The sequence below is a fragment of the Cyprinus carpio genome, chromosome B24 (assembly GCF_018340385.1).
Source record: "Cyprinus carpio isolate SPL01 chromosome B24, ASM1834038v1, whole genome shotgun sequence".
Classification (NCBI taxonomy): Eukaryota; Metazoa; Chordata; class Actinopteri; order Cypriniformes; family Cyprinidae; genus Cyprinus; species Cyprinus carpio.
Genome location: NC_056620.1, coordinates 12499331 through 12523944, shown reverse-complemented (window position 1 = coordinate 12523944; position 24614 = coordinate 12499331). Strand labels below are relative to the sequence as shown.

The 24614-nt window shown below is 35.3% G+C and overlaps 1 protein-coding gene across 16 annotated transcripts in view; it reads left to right on the top strand.

Annotated features, from left to right (window-relative positions):
* The first annotated feature begins 232 nt into the window (after nucleotides 1-232).
* Nucleotides 233-24614, top strand: part of LOC109048907 (RAB11-binding protein RELCH homolog) — a 45750-nt gene continuing 21368 nt past the window's right edge. For 2 of the 16 annotated variants that reach the window (XM_042752360.1, XM_042752358.1), the window contains exons 1-14: nucleotides 236-938; nucleotides 1551-1601; nucleotides 5464-5553; nucleotides 9994-10065; nucleotides 10223-10278; nucleotides 10388-10501; nucleotides 10590-10781; nucleotides 11025-11119; nucleotides 13343-13645; nucleotides 17293-17368; nucleotides 18907-19002; nucleotides 19240-19263; nucleotides 24327-24439; nucleotides 24522-24612. In XM_042752360.1, the coding sequence (XP_042608294.1) occupies nucleotides 482-938; nucleotides 1551-1601; nucleotides 5464-5553; nucleotides 9994-10065; nucleotides 10223-10278; nucleotides 10388-10501; nucleotides 10590-10781; nucleotides 11025-11119; nucleotides 13343-13645; nucleotides 17293-17368; nucleotides 18907-19002; nucleotides 19240-19263; nucleotides 24327-24439; nucleotides 24522-24612 (1830 nt within the window). In that variant the 5' untranslated portion in view covers nucleotides 236-481. Of the gene's footprint in view, nucleotides 939-1550; nucleotides 1602-5463; nucleotides 5554-9993; nucleotides 10066-10222; nucleotides 10279-10387; nucleotides 10502-10589; nucleotides 10782-11024; nucleotides 11120-13342; nucleotides 13646-17292; nucleotides 17369-18906; nucleotides 19003-19239; nucleotides 19264-24326; nucleotides 24440-24521; nucleotides 24613-24614 lie in introns of all 16 variants that reach the window. The other 14 variants (XM_042752368.1, XM_042752361.1, XR_006158513.1 and 11 more) reach the window with 13 other exon arrangements.

Sequence of the window (24614 nt, the reverse complement as noted above, 5' to 3'; positions counted from 1 at the left end):
ACAGACAGACAGATAGACATATAGACAGATAGACAGATAGATAGATAGATAGATAGATAGATAGATAGATAGAAAGAAAGAAAGAAAGAAAGAAAGAAAGAAAGAAAATGAAATAAATCAACTTTTTGATGATATTCTAATTATATGACCAGCACCTATAGATAGATGCCAGAGATGACGACTGCCTATCGTGCATGCTGTATCGTTTTGCGTTAGATAAATTAATCTTGACTTCTTATGTTTTTTTCATTGGATCTTTTCACGTCCGCTTGGCGGATCCAGGCTAGTCGAAGTGCATGACGTCATTTCCGCTCGTGTCTTAGCAGGGAGGAGGCGGGTGCTGAAATGACATTCGGCCCCACCAACCAAAGCATATTTCTCTGAGCCCCGTTGATTAGGAGCAATAAAGTGCTCTTGACATCCGTCCAGGAAGACGGAGACACATATTAGCCAGACAGCTGGCTAAACACCTTACGGCAAAATGGCGGCGGGTAATGTCAACCCGTTTAACGTGAGTGATTCGGAGGACGAAGCGGAGCAGAGGCAGGATGGCGCGGACACCGAGCGCAGCCCTAGTGATGAAGCGCAAGGCCACAGCCTCGGTCCCTTTTCCCCACCGGCGTACTCCGAGCCAGCCGCTCTGCTGTCCAGCAACCGAACCAGCCCGAGTGTGGACGGTATCCCCGCGTCGGCCGCGGCGGTGGCTGGGATCGGAGGAGGAGGCGCCGAGACTCGGGTGTCTCTTGATGCGATCGCCGCGCAGCTGCTCCGGGATCAGTACATCCTCACGGCCCTGGAGCTGCACACCGAGCTCCTGGAAGCCGGACGCGAGCTGCCTCGCCTGCGGGATTATTTCTCCAATCCAGGCAACTTCGAGCGGCAGAGCGGAACTCCACCCGCGTGCAAAGAGCAAGCTGTCGGTCCTGGAGGTCCGCTTAGTAAGTCATGAGATAATGTTTATAATGTAGGTCCAACTGCAATAAAGTCTAGTATTCCTGTACGAAGGAATGGACGTGTTTCAAAACCAACAAGACTGCATATGCTAATCAAAAAACATTTAAAACCAGTCTAAAATGGTTTACTGGTCTCATAACCAGGTTAGGCTGGTGGCTTTTACCGGACACCTATTTAGCACCTAAATTGATGCCCAAAAATGTTTTCTAGGTAGGCAGCTTACTAGGTTTTGGAGCTGGATACCTAGTTAGCACATAAACTAATATATAAAATTGCTATCTAGTTAGGCTGCTCACTAGGATTTGTAACAGAATACCTAGTTAGTACCCAAATTAATACACTAAAATGCTGTCTAGGTAGGCAACTCACTAGGTTTTGGAACGAAGCCACTGCTTTTTAAACAGCCCTAATATACACTAACACTGCAGCTGTTCAAACTAGTACTCTAGCTAGACTACCTGTTAATTTCATGCTGCGGTTTACTGTGTTTCAGTCTATAATGCATTCAAGTACAGAGGCTTGTTGGGGAGGAATTTTTAGGGTTGGATTGTGTCTTTGTTGTGTGATGTGATGTGAAGTCTTCCCACTGACTCCAGCTGTGCAGGTGCAGGATAGAAAGAGGAGAAAAAAAGATGCTCTCATGAGGGGTATGTAAAACCTGACTGTGTGCAGTGATACATGAGATTGATGTACTTTGTTTGGTGTAATCAGGAATTCCTTTCGGGTTCTGTGTTTCTTGTACCTTTGCTCCTAAGTGAAGTCTCTTATGTGATAGCCTGCACTCGTCTGCCTCTTACTATTTGCCTTTCAAAGCATGACGTTGGGATTTGTTTTTCTTGAATTACTAGGTTGCATGTAGTTGCAGTGTGGATTGAAAATTGCAAAATTGTATAGTGTTGATCATTTATAAGCTTATTTCATTGATTAAAGATCAATGAAATGTATGCAAGACAATCAAGCCTTTGTTAAAAGGAGCCATTTCAGGTTTCAAAAAACAATAATCTAAAGTGAAAGCAAACTATTAAAATTCTGTTATCATTTACTTACCCTCATGGTGTTCCAAAGCTGTTGTCTGTCTTATATTATATATTTGATATTTTGAAGAATACTGGCAACCAAGAAGTTTGGTTACCATTGACTTCTATTATTTGGACAAGAAAGACATGTCTCAAAATAGCTTCTTTTATGTGAAGAAATAATCTCTTACAGTTTTGCAACATCAGGGGGAGTAAATGATGACAGAATCATCTTTTATTCTGTAAAGATGATTCCAGACATTCCGTAGAAGAACCATCTTGGGTTCCACAATGAACCTTTCAGAGAACAGTTCTTAGAACCTTTTTTTTTTCTTAGTGTGAAGAATATTTTAATCATCTTAAAAAAGGAAATGGATCAATTGTTTGATGTTAAAACACTTTCTCGTAATCAAGTTTAATATGCAAAAACTGAAAAAAACTATGTCAACCATTCATAGGTACGAAAAAGGTAATTTTGATCTAAGAGATTAATGTAAAGGAAACATAAATCCACTAAAGGACATGGAAGTGTTCTGTGGATGTTAAAGATTCTTCATGGAACCATCGATGCCAAAGAACCTTTATTTTTAAGAGGACCAAAAGACAGGATGTGACATCATCAGCTGAGTGCAGTGTCTTAAGTGACACCATTCTCCAGGGAGAGAGGGATGCTATTGAAATTAGAAGACTAGACCTGGGTTGCCTGTTTGTGTCAGCCAATCCCTAGTTTTTTTTTTTTTTTTTTTTAAAGGTTTTTTTTTTTTTTTAATTGGGTTACTTAGTCTGCATTGTACAGAACCGCACTTAACTGGCTCTTAAATACATGCCTAATTGCTGCTGATGGCTGTGTATTGACCTGGTTCTAGAACACAGAGGTTTCAGGAACCACAGGGCTTTATTAGCATTATGGAACTAACCCCCTCCCCAAATGAGGATCTGGCAACCAGCTGAGAGGGAGCAGATGCTTCTGTCACGTCATTGCAGGAAGAGACATTATCAACACCTCACACGGTCTTGCCGATATTTTATCCTTTGCTGGAGAGACGCAGCATCCGCTTGAAAAGCATTTCAGGGATGAAAGGACTTCTGTGTGTTTAGGATGTGAGAGGATTTGAAGCAACGCTGAATGAATATTTTAAACCCTATGTTACAGACTTGATTGGAACAGTTTTTGCGAAGCAGCTGTTGGGCTGTCATCAAAATCTAGTTTACTGCACAATTGACTGTTCCCCCACCGCCCCCAGTCTATTCATTGAGCTCCCAGTGACACACAGCAAACAGATCAGAAGACACCATTAGGCCTTATGCAGCTTTATAAATGCATTTACTGCATTGACCTACTGCTTAAATACACACTTACATTATAAAGACCTAAAATTATCAACGACATTGTCATTGTTAATGATAAAGCTCACTGAATGTTTTTTATTATTATTATTATTATTATTATTATTATTATTATTATTATTATATTATTTTTAAATAGTATTTAAGTCGTTATACACTATTGAACAAAATTTGGGGATCAAGAAGATTTTTTTTAAAGAAATTAATTATTTTATTCAGCAAGGATGCATTAGAATGTGATCAAAGGTGACAGTAAAGACATTTCTAATGTTACTTACAAAGGATTTCAATTTTAAATACATGCTGTTCATATGAACTTTTTTATTCATTAAAGAATCAAAAAATATCTCACTGCTTCCACAAAAATAGAACTATTTTCAACATTGATAATAATAAGATATGTTTTTTGAGCAGTAGGATTTATGAAGGATCATGCAAATCATATGTTAAAAAGTGTGAAATTTTACAATACGACTGTGTTTTTACTGTGTAACATCAAACAGATTATCATTTCTAATTTTGTGCTGATTGTGAACTTTACCACACAGAAGCAAGTATGTGTGCACATTTATCGCTTACTCACGAGTCACATGACTCGCCTGACATATTGAACAAGAGCCTTTCGATATCTTTCCTTTAAGGAAGCATCTTATGCATACTGTAGGTCAAGCTCACATATTGCCTTCGCAGAACCAGTTTGACAAGAGGTTTATTCAGCACAGCTCCGTGGCACTCTCACGTGTTGTATCTCAGCATTGTCATGCAAGTCACGCCCAGAGAGAGTCGCAAAACTGTTCCTTCATCAATACTTCTCTGTCCAAGGCTGTGATAGGCAGATCCACTAATTTATCTACATTTGACATTTAACCAACTTCATTTATACAGAATGCAAGCTTACGTTGGAATGCAAACACACACACACAAAAAAAATTACCTATTTTAAGGCCAGTAAAATTTCTCATTTTTATTGGTGGATTGAGAGTGTCCCTCCTCTACATGGACAGCTTTTCTGGCAAGAGACTGAGTGCATGAGCTTTACTGACATCATGTGACACACGCTCAAGTCATTGTGATATTTAGCTTGAGTGAAAGAGCACAAGCATTTAAAGAGGCCATATCATTTATTATATTTGATTTGATTTTACTTATGTAATTTATTTTTCCCAGAACTACATTTGCCATGCTTGTCTAGTGTTTCGTGCCAACAATCATTAAATTAACTCACTTTTCATGTACATTTTCTGAAAGAAGAGATGGCTTATTTTATTTTATTTTATTTTAAGGAGTCTTTTTAAAGACTTATAAAGATTTCTATGCAGAGCTGTAGGTGCTACATACAGTAGGAATAGATCAAGACTTTTACATACTCTTCAGTGTAATTGTTAATTATTTCTTCTGGTGTAATTAATAGTAGAAATATGCCTCAGTTTGACTGGACAAGCCATTTTTATGAATACAGAATAGATATTGTTGGTGTGTAACTGGATGGTTACATATTCATGAGTTGTCGAATTAAAACACATTTCCATAAGTTGTGTTTTTGTATTGAAATGTTTTGAGTTCTGAAAGTTAAAATGTGTTTTCATGAGTGAGTACCCACTTCATTGTCAAATTCAGTTAGTATCCTTTCAGAAGATCAGGAAACAGTGTTTTTATTTAATTTTTTGACCTTGTCCCTTTAAAAAATATGCAAATAATGTGGAATCTGTAATACATAGTTAAGTTCCTGAACACTATTATTATATGGCCATTCATCTAAATTCACAAAAATAAATAAACGTGGTTTGTTGCTGAATATGTGTTACTATGCCAGTGTACACAACACGCTTCAATTGCTGGCGTGCAGAAATAGGGGAGACCATGTGGGGGCTTGACATTGGCAATATTTTTCTATCTTCCCTCCAGCAGTGCAGACAGACAAAGAGATCTTTGCTTCTGGAAAGTTTTGGCCTACGTAGAGCCTATTCTCTATAACTGCTGACTGCTTTAGTTTGCAGAAAACAAATCAAAATGTCACCACTTTACTTTCTGTAAATGCTAGTTTAGTGTTCTGTCTAATAAGGGTGTGGGTAGAATATAAAACCTTTAAGATGGGTGGGAACCACTGAATTAAACATCCATTTTTGGTTTGGTTGTTTGTTTCCAGATCGAGCTGGCAGCATCAGTACATTGGACTCCTTGGATTTCGCACGTTATTCAGATGATGGCAACAGGGAGTCGGATGAAAGAGTGGCAGGTAAGGAAAATCCTGCTGTCATATCTATATATAATATTAATAACTACACCGTGAACACTCAGACTTAATGATCATATTTGAAAATCATATCAGATTTGTTTGCGGTGTGCTTCGGATACTACGATGGGACAGTTAGCTGCTAGTTAAATACATTTTCCTCAGCCACAGTGACTGGTCATGTGGTTGGTTTTAAACACGTAAGTGTTCTTGAATTCCAATTTCGTGTCATATGATATTTTTAATCGTGGAAATCTTTAGTCCATTTAATTTGAAACATTTTGCGAGCATTTATCATCATATTAGACCACAATTGACAATAGGCAAATTTTCTATTTGCTAATGCCCTGAATTTCCAAGAACACAATTCAGCAGTTACAGTTCATGGCCATTTTTTAGGCAAAATGAGAAGGAACTGGCTTTACTGGACAGTTTTCTGGTAACTATTAGTGGTTCAGTGGCTTGTGTTAAACTCTTTTACGAGAGGCGATTTGGTCAGTGTTACCGTATATGACACAAGAGTCTTGGCATTCATGTTTGATGTGAATTCACATGGGTCAAACTGTACTGGTTCACTGAGCGCTTTCATCAGCGGTCTCGTAGATGAGTGGTCTCTATAGACGAGTAGGAGGGTTAACTAATAACCTAAACGCTAAACTAATTGGGCTGTACTGACAATAACTATTTTGCTTTCCCATTTCTTTCCAAGCAAAAGGTTTTCTGGCTCTCAAGTGTCCTCTCTTGTCATTTCCCTGTTTTGATACTTGGCTAGGTTGCCATACTGTTCCTTGAACTTTTTCTGTTTCATTAGCTTGAGTCCCTCCCAAGCTTTAGATTCCTACATTATCCTGGCAGATATTTTTCAGATCGAAAAGTGTTGTTACTAATAATTCCTGTGAAAATTCACATCTCCTACCCTCTCCCAACATAAAAAAAAATCCTCAGAGCTTAGCTGTACACACATATTTGTTGGCTACTGGTTTAACAGTGAAGTCAATGAATTGTTTACAAAGTATCAGCATTTCTGCTATCTAGGGATATATTTTGCTTGCAGTCTTTTTAAATTCACTTTTTCTGATAGTAGTATTAAGGTCTGGTCACACCAAGGCTGCATTTTATAGCTTTGAATAAAACAAAGCAATTTTAATGTATGCATTTATTATGTTTAATTATTTTTATATCAAATCTTTTTTTATTTATTTAAATGTACTTCTTGTATTTTTAAATTAAATTGAATTTGTATTTTTATTCTCATAATTGATCTTTATTCACTTTTATTTTATTTATTCATTAGAATTTCAGAAAATTAAATTTTTTTGTTGTAGTTAAAGTTGTTAAATGTTACATAAAATTGTTTGTAAATATGTGACTGTCACTTTAAACTTGGTGTGAACATGCCTATAGTGTAATAAATAAACAAAGCAATTAAGAGCAAAAAAAAAATTATAAATATATCAAACTGATTTTAGGTAATGGGTAGGGCTGTGCAATTAATCACACAATCTGAAAGCAAGTGATGTAGATTTACTACTAATCACGGGACTGGCTTTACTGACGAGATGCGCATAACAATCGAATGCAATTAATTGAACAACCCTGATAATGGGTATTTTTCATGCGCTTTAAAGGATCAGTTCACTTTCAAATTAAAATTTCCTGATAATTTACTCACCCCCATGTCATCCAAGATGTTTATATCTTTCTTTCTTCAGTCGAAAAGAAATTAATGTTTTTGATGAAAACATTCCAGGATTATTCTCCTTATAGTGGACTTCAATGGCTACCAAATGGTTGAAGGTCAAAATTACAGTTTCAGTGCAGCTTCAAAGGGCTCTTAACAATACCAGACGAGGAATAAGGGTCTTATCTAGCGAAAAAATCGGTCATTTTCTAAAAAAAAAAAAAAATGTATATGCTTTATTAACAAATATGCTCATCTTGCACTGCTCTGCGATGCGCGTCAATGACTCCTTTGGTATCGTTTAGAGCCCTTTGAAGCAGCACTGAAACTGTAATTTTGACCTTCAACCGTTTGGTAGCTGTTGAAATCCACTATAAGGAGAATAATTCTGGAATGTTTTCATCAAAAATCTTAATTTCTTTTCAACTGAAGAAAGAAAGACGTAAACATCTTGGATGACATGGGGGTGAGTAAATTATCAGGAAATTTTAATTTGAAATTGAACTAATCCTTTAAGGTTTTCTGCGCTTTTTATAAGTGTGATTTTGTTAAAAGCTAATTATGGGTAAGTAGAAAGCCGAAGGAACCGTGCAGCAGAATAAGATTGCTTTGTACACAATGTCACATTTGCACCCCAAATTGGGCACCTGCTCCCAAATCTTGACCCCTTCAGCAATGAGCACAGCCCTGGCTGTCTGACCTGGGGTTTATTGGCTGTCTGATGGGTCTCTATTCCAGTATTTCTCTTTCCAATACTGGACCACAAACCATCCAGGCAAACACACCTTTGCCACTTCTTTTTTTTTTTTTTTTTTTTTTTTTTTTTTTTTTTGCTTGTTCTTACATTTTTCCATTTGTTAAACTTGAATCCTGTGCTGAGTTGATCAGCAGCATTAGTGTCTTTGTCCTATTCAAGCTCTACTTTCTCTTAGCTTTTTCCTTTTCCCCCCATTCATATGAGTTTTTTATTTTTAACTGTGTTTTTATTATTTTTTTCTTTTTCAATTCCTTCTTTATCTGACCCTGTTCGGCTGTTATTTTTTTAGTTTCACCTGCTTTTTTTCAGTGCACAGTCATGCAAAGTGTCCTGTGCTCTCCGTGCTTCTGTTTCCTGGTGTCTCTGGGTGTGTCTCAATCCGTTCCCTAGTTCATACACTGCCCAAGGATTTCTAGGTCTGTCCTATGATCGCAATTTTTCCAGTACACTAAAATGTTTGCTTCCTAGAAATTGCCAGAATGCATCCTAAAGATCGGTGAGAATCAGCTGATTTTTGAAATGTTGTTATCCGATACCAGAAGAATATTGGCCATTACATGTTGTATTTTAATGCAACATCATCAGTGTCCTAACTGTTAGAGGATCAAAGTACTTCTGATCCCAAATGTGGTCTTCAAACACAATATGCTGATTCCTATTTTAGAAATTAGCGAGCGGAAATGAGACACAGCCTGTGTTAGAACTCGTCTAGCAGGTCCACAGTAGCAGGATTGCTGCGGGGTTTTGCATACACTATTAAATCTTTTTTAAATCACCTTTTCCAATTGAACAACTGTTTTACACAAAAGATCAAATGCAAACAACAGTTGGATTTAGATTTTGGTGTATTTAGGATTTGCGTTTGTATATACCTGGGATCGTTAACGGAAAAGCATGATTTATTTTTGAAAGACTTCTCTTTGTAGACCATTTCGTTTTTATTTAAACTGAAGTGTGTAGTTTTTTTTGTCCATTTCAAATTACTTTCTCATATTCCAGCTTAGTATTCAGAGACACTCGTAAGTCATTCAAATATTGATTCCCATGAAAAGTCTCTGTGGTGCTGTCAAAACATTTCTCTGTATCCCGAACGATCTGACACGTCAACATTGGTCTAGTCAGTGACATGAGATAGGGGTGGGATAAACTGTTTCTAGTGTTGTCAAAAGTACCGACTTCGGTACCAGTCGGTAGTGAAATTTAAAAAACGAGCGGTCAAATCAGCGGTGTTTAGAATCCGCTCAAATGGTAGCGGGAAATGGACTTTTTTTTTTTTATTTCACTACCGACTGGTACCCAAGTTGGTACTTTTGACGATGATTAGGCCCATCCCAAATTGCACTGTTTACCCCTTTGTTGTCTGCTAATGTAGACTTGAATTTGGCGCACAATTTCGCAACCTAAAATGACAAACAGGACTCCCTATGCTCATGTGAACTTTGTGGAAACATGTAAGCGAATGCTGCTAGATGGCAAATTAACTTAAAGCGCACTATTTAGGACAGGCTATATAATTAGCAACTCTGTTTGATGACGCTAGAGGCACAGAAATTACACACTTCAGCTTTAAAGTCAAAAGGAATTTGAAGATCTAAAGGAACTTCAAAAACAAATGTGAATTTTTTTTTTTTTTTACCGTTCACCCAAAAAAATAAACAGACTTTGATTTTCTCTAAATCCCTGGTCAGACAGCAGCTAGTAAATTTGCAATAAAATAAAACCCGAAGGAAAATAAATATTGTGTAAATGTGTAAATATTTTCGTGATCTGGCAGCTCCTCCAGCAACCTCTGCTGCATGTGTTCATTAGATCCATAGTGTGCATGTCCTTGTTTTGGTTCTGCCTCAGCTTCTTAAAAAAGTTGTCGTTTTTCTTTTCTTTCTTTTTTTGATTTTGTTTTTTCATGGCCATCCTTTGTTCTTTTTTTCCCCTTTTGTTTTGTTTCTTTGTTCCCTTCACTTGGTTGGATGCCTGTTTGTGTGTGACCCACTTCCCCCCGGTCCAGTTCTGGAGTTTGAACTGCGGAAAGCCAAGGAGACCATTCAGGCTCTTCGTGCCAACTTGACTCAGGCTGCAGGTGGCGTACTTTCAACTTTTACACACTTCAGTTTCTTCTGCTATAGGAGCTGCTCTCATTCCTAAAGGCAGTTTGTAATGTCCACCATAAATCAAATTCTAGCATACTCGTTTTTCTCTCTCACAGTTTCTTTCTTTCTTTCGTTCTCTCTGTGTAGAATGTGAGATTCCTTCTCAAGAGAGAAAAAACTACAAGTCCAGTCCTGAAAATCAGGTTTTTTCTTTTCTTATTTTTTTAAAGATTTCTCTAATAAGCTCATTATGAAAAATTAGTTTGAATCAGTCTACATGAACTTATTTTTTTCCAATTATTTTTTTTTCAGGAACCTATTCGCCCTCTTGAAAAGAGAGCCTTAAATTTTTTAGTTAACGAGTATTTATTGAAAAATGAATATAAGTTAGCATCCATCACATTCTCTGATGAAAATGATGATCAGGTAATATTTTATGACTTCCTTTTATACATTATTTACTTAATTTAGTATTTTATTTCTTCCTGGTACTAATGTTATTTTATATCTGCAGGATTTTGAGTTGTGGGATGACGTGGGTCTAAACATTCCCAAACCTCCAGACCTATTGCAGCTCTACAGGAACTGCGGGAACATCCTGCCGTTGCATCGAGATACCGTGGATGTGGCGGTCAATGTAGACCCAAATGACTTGCCAGGAGACTATTTTACCCAGGAACCTGTGCAGCAAACTGAGGCTATACAGGTAATTACATATACTTATAAACATAGTTTTCATATTAAGTTCCATATTCTGTTTAAGCCTTTATTCTTTATTATTTACATGGCTCTTACTGGCCAAATCCTAGTAACCCCATGTCAAATATCTATTCAAAAGGGATTTTGATTAAACATGCTCCTCTAGAGTCTAAAATGTGATTTAGAGTGGTCTTGGGTTTCTCTGGTCAAAAATATGCCAACTTTTAAGTAATTTCAATGTTATCCACAGCAGCAAGAGGAAGTGGTCCAGGAGCTGGAATATCAGATCGGTCTGCTGAACAGTGAGAAACAGAGTCTGGCTGAACAGATTAAAAAGCTCCAAAGGTAAGCGTCATCGCCTGCTGCCTGTGGGCCAAATTCAGTCAGAACCATCAGAAACCTGCTGCATGAGTCTGTATAATCAGAGCTCAGAGCAGCGACCTGTGATTACTGTCATATTTAATATCTGCAGGGTCTGATCTTGTCAGCTGGTGTTTATAAAAATCATATTTCTTTGTGAGAAAATATTTATCTGTAGTTTATTAGCCTGCTAAATTAATATATCACTAAATCATATTTTGTTATAATTATATGGAAGTAACATTTACTGGATATTATACCATATAATAACAATAACATATTTAGTTATTTAAAACTAATATAGTTTTTTTTAATTGTCAAAGCATATATGTATGTTATTATTAAAATGTGTAGGATTATTTTATGTTGTATGTATTTTTATTTATAAGTTTATTATTATTATTTAAAGTGCATTTTACAATAAACAATAAACTCCACGACATGGCAGTAGCGGCAACAGCGAGAATAAAAGTTACACCTTCTTTCTTTGCATGAATATTTGGGCTGTGTTATGCAAATATTTCCACATAGTGATGTAGAGATGTGGGGGCGTGTAAGAACGAGCCGTTTTAGGGGGATGTGGTTGACCCTTAATTTTTATAAAGAATATCTCTTTGGATTTGAGACTTTAGTCTTTGCAACTTTGCAGATCTTCTTTATGCACCAAGAGCTTGTAACACTCCAAAGAGAAAGGTAAAACTGAAATCGCATCATATGACCCCTTTAAATTTAGTCATTTAGCAGACGCTTTTATCCAAAGAGACTTACAAATGAGGACAATGGAACCAATCAAAATCAACAAAAGAGCAATGATATATAAGTGCTATAACAAGTCTCAGAAAGTGTAAAAAGAAAGTGACGTGACATATAGCCAAGTATGGTAACCCATACTTGTGCTCTGCTTTTAACCCATCCAAAGTGCACACACACAGCAGTGAACACACACAGACCGTGAACACACACCCACACGACGGAGCAGCCATTTATGCTGCGGCGCCCGGGGAGCAGTTGGGGTTCGGTGCTTTGCTCAAGGGCACCTCAGTCGTGGTATTGAGGGTGGATAGAGAGCGCTGTACATTCACTCCCCCCACCTACAATTCCTGCCGGCCCGAGACTCGAACTCACAACCCTTGGATTGCAAGTCAGACTCTCTAACCATTAGGCCACGACTTCCCTCAGTTAGCATAATTGATTTGATGTTATTATAACAAGTCTCTGTTAGCATAATGCAGTACATGTAGAATTTTTTTTTTTGTTTGAGGATTTTTATGCTTTTGTTAATTGTATAATAAATAAAAAGAAAACAAATAGAATACAAAAAAATTTGAAAAGCTAGTGTTAGTTATTATATATTTTTTTAAGAATAGAATTGGATTAGACAGTGCTAGAATTAGAGGGTCAAATAAAGATGGAAGAGATGTGTTTTAAGCCGATTCTTGAAGATGGCTAAGGACTCAGCTGCTCGGATTGAGTTAGGCAGGTCATTCCACCAGGAGGGAACATTTAATTTAAAAATCTTTGAAAGTGATTTTGTGCCTCTTTGGGATGGCACAATAAAGCGATGTTCACTTGCAGAATACAAGCTTCTCAAAGGCACATAAGTCCAAAGTAATGAATTTAGGTAAAGTGGTGCAGAGCCATTGGTGGTTTTGTAGGCAAACATTAATGCCTTGAATGGTATGCGAGCAGCTATTAGTAGCCAGTGCAAATTGATAAACAGAGGTGTGATGTGCATTCTTTTCAGCTCATTAAAAATGAATCTTGCTTCCATAATAATTTATTTTAAAAAAAATCTTATTGACCCCAAACTTTTGAAATTAGTGAAATATATATTGTGAAACTACTGGTATTTTCAGTTTGTTTGTATATTATTTATACCCACCCACTGTCTTTTATGACTCCAGTAGTCTAATGCGCTAGAAACTGTCCTCCTCCCCCTCCAGCTCAATAGACTCTCTTCTTTATGACCTTCTACTCTCTGACATTTTTCAGCATGGCATTTGCGTTTCCTAGCAAGAGATGAGCTCTACATATCTTTTTTTTTTTTTTATTTAGCTTTAAGTCATACTTTATCTTCTCTGTCTCTTTCTTCACTGTTCCGTCCATTTGCTACAGCACTACTGTATATTCACTTCTATACATTTTAGTGCATTTTGCATGGATTTTGCACATCACTTAATGTAATATATGTACCTTTTTGTGCTGTAGTGATATCCAGGCGCTTCAGAGGAATGTTTCATCAGAACCCACATCTGCAGTGAAGTCGACTCAGTCTAAAGAAGACACTCCATGTGGTAAACCCCCCCTAGACAATGGACAGTATTTGGACATACGAGGGGTCACAGAAACTGACAGCTCCTCGGATGCCAACACTACAAAGACCTCAAACACTACTACTACTGCTACTACTGACTGCACTGAAAGAACCACTACTGCTACACAACCTCACGCCAAACTAAAGTCTCAGAGTCAGCAGGGTAAATCCTCTGTGCAGTTTGACCAGCCCAACAGGTGAGAACCTGCGCATCCTTATTGCAGTGGACACTCTTATGATGTAAAAAAAAGAGTTGATGAGATGCACCGATGCATAAAAAAAACTTCTATTAGAAGTGAAATCATTTTCGGCATAATAGTCACTCATAATGTAAAGGTTTCCAAACATTAAGCTGCAAACTCCACGTCTCTATGATATTCTGGTCCCTAGATATCGCCAAAGTCCCTCCTTTAATATACACTGCCGTTCAGAAGGTTTGCGTTAGTAAGATTTTTGAAAATAGTTTTAATGCTTTTTTAATTAGTTAGTATATTTGGCTACACTTTATTTTAAGGTGTCCTTGTTACAGTGTAATTATACATTAAAGTTCTATGTAATATTAATTAACTTCATGTACTAACTATATGGTTAGGGTTTGGTTTAGGGTTACTTGTATGTAATCATGCATAATTTATTGTTATTATAATAGTAAGTGCATGCAACGTGTAACAAGGAGACCTTGAAATAAAGTGTTACCTTATATTATATTAATCAAAGAATCCTGAAAAACAAATAATGGTTTCCACAAAAATGTTCAACATTGTCAACCGGGTTATTATAGTTAACTAAAATTAAAACCGTTAAAATAAATGTTAACTAAAATAAAAGGTATGTTATTATTATTATTATTATTATGTTACTATAAAAAGTAATAATAATTTGTATTTCAATTGCAAAAACAACGTATTTTGTATTTAAATTTAGTTTAACTTGATGAACTAAAATAACGAAAACTGAAATAGAGTTTATCTCAATGATACTAAAATTACATTTATTAATAATACAAAGAAATCTTTCTTGTGCACCAGTCACTAAAATGATTTCTGAAGGATCATGTGACACTGAAGACTGGAGTAATGGCTGCTGAAAATTCAACTTACTACTAGTAAAATAAAAAGCACTTGTTTTAAATTTGAATAATATTTTAAGAAGTTTCAGGAATGTGATTTTTCCGTATAAACAGATTTCCGTATTTTACGACCTGTGAGGGATGACCCATGTGATTTGCGTAGATCCGAGTTTTTTTTTTTGTTGTTGTTTTTTTTATGGGGGGGGGGGGGTGTTGGGCTGGTTCCTGCATGATGAATGAAATCGCACAAATGGCTTTAAGCTATTACCTAAATAAACTGCGAAAATGGACGGAATGGTCCTGAGAGCACTGCTCAAGCTCGCGGCGCCCTCTGTAGGACTGTTCAAAGAATTCAAATGATTCAAAGCATCAAATGCGAGCAGAATCAGCATTGAAACGTGTTACTCGACCCGGTGACTTTATATGAATGGCAGTGATAATTTGAGATTGCTAGTGCTGTCATAAAATTCACAACGGTTGTGCTGAAATTCTATAATAGGCTGTAGTGTGACGCGCTACTTGTCTGCTGTTACAGTACTGTTTTTAGTTGTTATTCACTGTTAGTGCTGCGCTTGGTTTGAGCCGCTTTAATGTGCATTTGGGAACACAACATTCGTCATTAGAAACCTTTATAAATCTGTTGTTGTTTACAAAAGTTTCAGTGTTATAATCCTTCAGAAATCATTCTAATATGCTGATTCGCTGCTCAAGAAACATTTCTCATTATTATCAATGTTAGAAACAGTTTTGCTGCTTAATATTTTTGTGAAAATAATGATACCATTCAAACATTTGTGCAAGATTTAAAAAAGAGAGAGAAATTAATCATTTTATTCATCATGCATGAAAGTGACAAAAAGTGAGTAAAGACATTTAAAATGATTTATGTTTATTTTTTGAATTATGTAATTATTTATTTATTGGATTAATGAATTTAATTTATTTTATTTATGCTTTTTATTTATGTTAAAATCCTGAAAAATAAAGTGCATCATCATTTCCACACAAAATATGAAGCAGCAAAAATGTTTTCAACATTGATAATAATCAGAAATGTTTCTTGAGAAGCAAATAAATTGTAATGATTTCTAAAAGATCATGTGACACTGAAAACTGGAGTAATGATGAAGAAAATTCTGCTTTGCATCGCAGGAATGATATTACATTTTATAATGTATTAAAATTGAAAACTTTTTTTGTATTTGTAATAATATTTCACAATTTTTTTTTTTTTTTTACTTTATTTTGATCAAATAAATTCAGCCTTAATGAGGAGAAGATAGTTATTTCAAAATCATTAATACTTGTAATGTTTCCCAACTTTCTGCAAGTACTTTAATAATAATAATAATTCTATATATTTTACTATAATATATTATAGAACTTTATTATAATTTATTATTATATTGTTGTCATGATTATTAAATGCTGCTTTTTATTTTTGTACAGGACAGTATGTATTTTTACAATATAAGATGTATCTTTTAATGTGCTAAAATATATATTTTTAATAATGAGTGCTGGGGCGTGGCTTGTGGGCGTGTTCAGATTAGTGTTAACAGTTAGCGTTGCTCAAGTAAATGATGCCATTTAAAAAGGATTTAAAGGCATAGTTCACCTAAAAATTAAAATTCTGTCATTAATTACTCACCCACATGTCGTTCCAAACCTGGTGTTAGATTAAGATGTTTTTGATGAATTCCAAGAGCCTCCCATAGACAGCAAGGATCTTTACACGATCAAGGCTCAAAAACATAGCAAAGAGATCGTTAAAATAATCCATGTGACATCAGTGGTTCAACCGTAATTTTACGAAGGTAAGAGAAAACAAAAATAACGACTTTATTCAACAATTCGTCTCCTCCGCGTCACACTATAGCGCCATTTTGGAGATTATCACATGCGTAAACAATGTATGCTGTTCTGTGTCAGCACCACCGTACGCAGATACGCTGTTTATTTTTTTTATGCTTTGATCTGAACGTAAACAACGTATCCGCGTACACATTGTTTACTTATGTGATACTCTCCAAAATGGCGCTATAGTGTGATGCAGAGGAGGCAAATTGTTGAATAATGTCGTTATTTTTGTTTTCTTTGCGCACAAAACGTATTCTCGCAACTTCGTTATTGTTGTTTTCTTTGCGTACAAAACGTATTTTCGCAAATTCGTAAAATTATGGTTAAACCACTGATGTCACATGAATTATTATCTCCTTGCTACGTTTCTGAGCCTTGATTGTATAAAGGTCCTTGCTCTCTATGGGAGGGTCAGAGAGCTCTTGGAATGCATCAAAAATATCTTAATTTGTGTTCTGAAGATGAGCAAAGGTCTTACAGGTTTGGAACAACATGAGGGTGAGTAATTAATGACCGGATTTTCATTTTTTTTTTATCCCTTTAAGAGTCAGTAACCTATTCTCTTTGGATTCTATTTTAGACCTTAAACAATGAGGCAGCCCTCCACTTTTTTTTTTAACATAGCTGTTATGGCACTAGATGGCAGCACTGCATTAAGCACCATTACAATCCTAGTCCAAGTCCTACTGCAGTGCTGACTGGTACCATATATTCCATTCATCATCATTTTGCACATCTGCTCCGGATGGACTTTTACCCCACGAGGCTGATTCAGACAAATTACCCTCTCCTTGTTGTGACTGTTCCTATATCAGCGTTTTGTTCTGTGATGTGGAAAGTTGGGCTAATATGTAGAGTTATTGGTAACTGGAGGTGGAGGTGGCTTGTTAAATCATGTTTTGTTTGCTTGTGCAGAAAGCTGTCTCCGGCCTTCCACCAAGCACTTTTGTCCTTCTGTCGAATGTCTACTGACAGTAGGCTGGGCTCAGAGGTGAGTGGGATCGAGTAGCATACAGGTACACAAGCACATGTAGAGTCTACTTGTTGTGACACTCAGAGAGATAGTTCATCTAAAAATGAAAAGTCAGTCATTATTTACTCACCCTCATGTGCTTTCAAACCAGTATGACTGACTTTCTTTCTTATATGGAGCTCAAAAGGATAATTTTTTTGAGTAAACTTTTGAATTGGATGTGCAGTTACAGTGAATATGGCCTGCAGCTTTTAAGGTTAAAAAGGCTGAAAAAGCACCATAAATGTTTCATTAAAAAGCTTTATATGACTCATGCATTGTATTCCTGTAAATCGTCTGAAGCCAAGCAATAGCTTTGTGTGATAAACAGACCAAATAAGTAGTTATTCACTGAAAATCCTGAGATCTGTTCATGAACTCCAAGTAGTAGCCATTTTTGTTTCTTGAATGAATCTTTCAAGATGTCATGATTTTTTCAAAACTTTCGAAAGTCAAATCTATTTTGGTTTTCAATTGATCCAGCTCACAAAACCAAGTCTGAATGATTTTCCTAACCCTAACCCTAACCCTAACCCTAATGGATCAAAATGATTTAGGGTTTGTAAACCTAAAAGTATTAAAAAACATTTTCAGACATTGACATAAAGCAGTAATTAAAATAAATAAGTTCTGTCAAACTATTAATCGTGATTAATCGCATCCAAAATAAAAGTTTTTGTGTACATAATATATGTGTGTACTGCATATATTTACACATACAGTATATTCTGAAAATATTTACATGTATATATTTATATTCATATAATTTATATTATATATAAATATATTTAATATATAAACATAGCATGTTTTTCTTAAATATATAAATCTATGTTACATATATTATGTAAACAAACACTTTTATTTTGGATGCGATTAATCGTTTGATAGCACTAAAATAAATATAAATATTAGATGAAAAACAACATTTGTTGCTTTGGCAATTGAATGGAAAAAGTGAGCACTAAAACTGGAAAATGAAATATTATGTAGAAATATTGAGTTTGTTGAAATTGAAGAATTAAAATTGTTTAATTTTATATTATATAAATTTTAAGAATCCTTATACAAAGTATAAATAAGATCTGTAATGGAGAAAAAAAAAGCTAAAATAATAACTTACCGCTATCATATGGCTTCAAACTTAGAATAAGTCATGTTCTATTTATTAGTCATCTTTTATTTTATTAAGAAAGTCACACAGGTTTGGAACACAATTTTTGAGTGAATTCTTCCTTTAACGATTATGACCGGTCATTAGAATAGAAAGAAGTGCACTGGGAGCGGTTCAGTTGCTTTCAGAATCACCAGGAATGCATTAATAGGCACGTTTGAGAGGTCTCAGAGTTCATACTGTCTTCTGTGTCCAGAATACAAAAGCAGAAAAGGTTCTCGGGTTGCAGTCATGCAGTCATTTTTAGGCATGTGTGATTAAATGAAATCTCTGACATGTTGGCCTCTGCTTGCTTTTATGTGGTGACGTTTTTGTGCCTAATTCCCATGTCCTCGTTTCTCAGGTGTCTCGAATAGCTGACAGCGAGCAGAGCGTCATGCTCATGCTGGGCCGCTGTCTGCCACACATTGTACCCAACGTCCTGCTGGCCAAGCGAGAGGTAACCCATGACCTTTTGACCCAACACTCCCACCTCATCTTCCATGTCCACTGCGGCTGGCCTCTCCCTCTCATTCTATTCTTAATTCAACATTGACTCAACTTATTTTTTTCCATTACAGTTGTGTGTGTGTCTCTCTCTCTCTATATATACCCCAAACCCAATCCACCTCTCTCTTTTGTTCTGTTCACTCATTTCTTCTCTTGCTTTTGTGCATGCATCTCACTGCTCCGATAGAGAATGGTTGTGCACCTCTGTCAGGTGAGTGGAACACATCGGCACGTTCTAACATCAGCCCTGCTACCTTCACCATGCGTGTGACCTTTGTCCTTTCATTTGGCTTGGCTTTTCATCAGCTTCCTTAGTTGTCAGTGACTCAAATGCATTTCATTTTTTATTGATTGATTATTTTCAGCTGTAAACCTTTGCTTTGTACTAAACTGATAAAGCTCGAATTTTAATTTTTTAGACTAATAAGATATATTTAAACAAATTCACAGCAATAATCTGTATTTAATTAGTAATTGTATTATTATTGTAATATTAGTATTACTAGTAGTTAATAATGATATGTAAACAATAATGTTTTATTTAAGTTAAGCTTATATACATTCACTTTTTAAGTAAAAAAAGATAAATATACTGTAGTTAATTAGTTCAACTTTTAGCCGTTTAAAGTTGTTGTCACAGGTGTGCAAATATATGTTTTACAACAACTTCAAACATTGCTTGTCTAAAAAAAACTTTGAACTTTGTTTTCTAAATAGTGAGTAGCTCAGTTTTTTTAACGAAAAAACTAAATAACAATTTTAGATGAATAACTCCAAGTTAAACTTTTGACAGCCAAACCATTGGAACATTTCTATGCTGTGATTTTTCTGTGCTTCAGGCTGCAGCTATTCAGTGCCTGCCTTTCAGCTGATAGTGAAACTTTGTTCAGTTGTTTTCTTTGCCTCCCTATTACAGAGCTGATTTGGTTTAAATGACTAAACTTTTAGAAAAAAACACAAGGTACATGCACACATTGCACATCTGTTGAGAGCAGACCCAAAGGTGTGTACCGTTCCAAGCGAGTTCCACAGCATTTCCCTGGTCGGGGCCCTCTGATTTGCATAGGGCAGTTCTGTTTTATGGGAAACAGATGACAGTTTAAGATGGATTGGATGCTTTCCAGGCTGAAGTCGGGTGAAAGCAAACACCACACGAGGAGTAGACATCGTCTCGCTAAACTGGACTTTGAGATTTGCCTGTTAATTCTGTTGGCTTCGTAACCTTCTTCCTTGAATTCAGACACACACTCACTCTGACACACCCATCTGGTGCAGAACAATTACTAATCAGCCGCTGCTGGAGCACCTGCCTTGCAATATAATTCCTGTCATCTGTACACCTACCAGAACGTTATTGTAAAGATAAAGTCTTTCGGAATTAAAGGCCATTCAAGTTATTGATTACCATGTAAAACTGATAAGACATCAGGTACACCAGCCATTGCACCGTGTGTTTGCAACAGTGCAAAACTCCCTTTTTTCTTGCAGAATTATGTGCGGTGTGTTTACATATGTGGGTGTGTTTCTGATTGGGCCTCTTTGCTTTCTGCTGGTAATTATCTTGATATGTAGCAGTTGATTTCCTATGTGTTTAAGAACTGAGTCAATGCAGGCTGATGGTGTAACTGAAAATTTGCATATAAATACAAGTTTTCATGGGAAACAATTTGGAGTGACAAGGAATCCAAACATGCAAGGTCTTGGTTTGTTTTTGTATTTTTCCTTTTTTGTTTAGATATTGAGAACAGATTTTATTTTTTGCATTTTTGCCAACAAAAATGCTTTGACACTTCAGCCACAAACAAATGTTATTGCATTTGATTAAAAAACAAATTGGCATTTATTATAAGTAATTATAGTTTGTCAAGCAAAATGCATTACAAAGCAATTTAATTTATAAATTATAAATCAAAAAATGTTTGTTTTTATCTCTTAATAATTAAACAATATTTATTGTTATAACAAAAAATATTTTATATAATATATATATATATATATATTATATAATATATATATATATATATATATATATATATATATATATATATATATATATATTTATTTATTTCAAAATTACAAAAATAATGGAAAGTCATAGTAAATTCATGGAAAATCATTGGCCAATGTGTAAGAACCCTCTAGAGCCCTCTGTTTGATGTTTTATTTAATCAAATAAGATTTTTTTTATTTATTTATTAGTGTAGTTTAGTTTTAGTTTTAGTTTTATTTATAGTTTAAACAGGGCATAAATACAATTATAAGTAGTGTTTTTTTTATTTATTTTTTTATTTTATTTGTTTTTTTTCTTAGCAAAATGCACCACAGAAAGACATTCAAAAATTGTAAAAAATAAAAATAAAAAAAAATAATAAAAAAAAATTATAAAAAAAAATAAAAATACAGTGTTACACCGAAATTATTTATGGAATTTTTTTTTTTTTTCGTCAAAATTTATGGAAATTCTTTGTTCAATCTAGAATCATTTGATTGATTTGTTTGATGCAATGAGAATTCTATATTTTTTTTTTATCATTTTATTTTCCTTGGAAAAATCATGTGTTTGGTCAAAATTTATGGAAATTCCTTGGTCAAAGTGTCAGAACCGTCTAGAATAATTAGTTTTATTCTTATCTGATGCATTGAGATTTTATTTACTTTGAAAAGTCATGTTTAAATAGGGCCCAAATACGATTAGTCTGTGCATTTATTTATTGGTCAAGTCTCAAAGCTCTTCCCATTCTTAATGCCTGCTTCTAATTGTTTTTGTTTTGTTTTTGTTTTTTTCCAGTAGCTCTTCCACAAAAGTTCCATTTCCACTTACACATTTCCACACTTTCACTTTGGACCAGAGCCAAATAAAATATTTCATAAACATGCCTCTGTTGAAAGCTCTCCTCCAGGTGCAGGAGACGCTGCGCCCTGCTGCCTCATAATGCCACACTCACACAAAGTCACTACTGATTAAATGGCTCATTGCCCTCTCCAACAGACCAACCCTTACTTTCATAACATCTCTGACATCCGATTAAAATTCTGGTTTTAACTTTTGGCAGGTGACTTCCCCCCCCAGAAGCGGGTGTATTGAAAGAGCCTTCCAAACAAACAAGCACGGCGTCAAACAGCCTGCAGTCTTGCCGCATGTTTGCTTAACTATCTTTCACTTTAAAGTGCCAGTTTGAGGCTGAGCTCTACCCACAGTCACGTCTCAAGATGAGATAAATCTAGAGAAAATAAACACTTCTGTGTCGAATCTTCATGTGAATCCTGATCTGTTGTTTCTATTCTGGATCTTCATGGAAAATAGGGCTAGTAACCGCTGTTTGGCCATAAGACGTGTAATGTGATATCTGTCATGCGGGTGAGGTTTTCTTTCGTAACTGTCTCACTGTTACGGTAAACAACCAGTGATTTACATGGCTAATTGGATTTGTACATACTACAGAGAACGTCACGTTTATACACATCCGCATACACACAGGACTGGGCGATATTTATCAATAATTTTGAGCCTTTTGACAAAATTCTGTATATTTCTATATTTATTAGTTTTTTCTTAAAAGTTGTTTTTTAATTATTATTTAAACCAAACCTTCATTATACAGCCATAAAATCCAGTTAAAAATAATCATGTTTTTGTTTTATCCCAAATAGCTTTGCATTAAGTGAACAGGGAATAATTCCATTTAATATAATTTCATATATATACATCAATATACAGTGTTTCCATAGACCTGGAAATATCAGAGAATTTCAAAAGAGTGATATCTGGGCCTACAAAAAATTAAAAGCGTAAAAGATCATGGGAATGTCATGTTATAAAAATGATTTTCCTGACAGAAATATTAAAATTCCAACATTAAATGGGAAAGTCATAAAGCAAAAATCTAGTGCTGTCAAAGATTAATTGCATCCAAAATAAAAGTTTCATTTACATAATATATTAATGTGTTCTGTGTATATTTATGTATATATAAATACAAACACACACTTGTATATATTTAAGAAAAATATATAATATACATAATAAACACAGTACACATACATTTGACAGCACTACAAAAATAATATGTGTGTGTGTGTATATATATATATATATATGCACAAAACCTGTCATATAAAGGTCAATTTTTTTAAATTGAGATTTAAACATCATCTGAAAGCTGAATAAATAAGCTTTCCATTGATGTATGGTTATGATAGGACAATATTTGGCCGAGATACAACTATTTGAAAATCTGGAATCTGAGGGTGCAAACAAAGTTGTCCAAATAAAGTTCTTAGCCATGCATATTACTAATCAGAAATTAAGTTTTGATATATTTATGGTAGGAAATTTTCAAAATATCTTCATGGAACATGGTCTTTGCTTATAATATCCAAATGATTTTGGCATAAAAGAAAAATCGGTAATTTTGACCCATACAATGTATTGTTGACTATTGCTAAAAATATACCCATGCTACTTAAGACTGGTTTTGTGCTCCAGGGTCACATATATATATAAAGAAATACAGTCAACCACCTTCAACATTTCTCACATTATCTCAGTTTATTAATTTTGATGCTTAATTTTGTACAGTCTGTGTTTTAAAAAGGTAGCATTATCAGTTAAAGAAAAAACACTTAAGCAAAACATGGTCAGGTCAAACTGTCTGAATAATCTTTTGTCCCAAATTTTTATCAATTTCACTGGTAGGCCACTGTATGAAGAATATTTGGGTGTAATACAGTATGTTACAGTTTACTTTATTTTGCTGTCCTCACTTACATAAATGAACTATAGTGTCCTGCACCCATTAGTAAAAAAAAAAATACTTTATTTTGCTGTCCTCTATTTATATATATATATATATATATATATAAATGATATCTGGTGTCAGAGTAATTTTCTATCTATCTGTCTGTCTGTCTGTTTGAAAATTTAAATCAGTAAGTGCTGTCAAACTCTTAATAATATCCAAATCAAAATTACTTCACTATACAGTTTTTCTAAATATTATAGCACCAACAACATAGTTGCAAACATGCCGTGAATATTCGATATATCGCCCAGCCCTAGTTGGTGCTGTGGATGTGTGTCTTGTAGACTCTCTCCTTTGTGGTGAAGGTGTTTCTTCAATAGAGTCGTTTTTTTTTTTCCCTATCTCCTTAAATACCTGCTTGCTGTAGTTCCCCGTCCGAGCCCTTTGGGACGTGTCTCAGCGGATGCATGTGTGTGTTTATTTCCCTGTGCATTGCATATTATTTGACCTGCGTTCCTGTGTGTGTCCACAGGAGTTGATTCCTCTCATTCTGTGTACGGCCTGTCTGCATCCCGAGCCCAAAGAAAGAGACCAGCTATTGCACATCCTCTTTAATCTTATCAAGAGACCTGACGATGAGCAGAGGTGTGTGCGCATTTGGGCATCTGCGCATGTGTAAACCGACCAAAAAAATTTGCTAACACTCTGCTGTAATCTTTCTCTCCAGGCAGATGATTCTGACCGGGTGTGTGGCATTCGCTCGACATGTGGGTCCCACTCGGGTGGAAGCCGAACTCTTGCCACAGTGCTGGGAACAGGT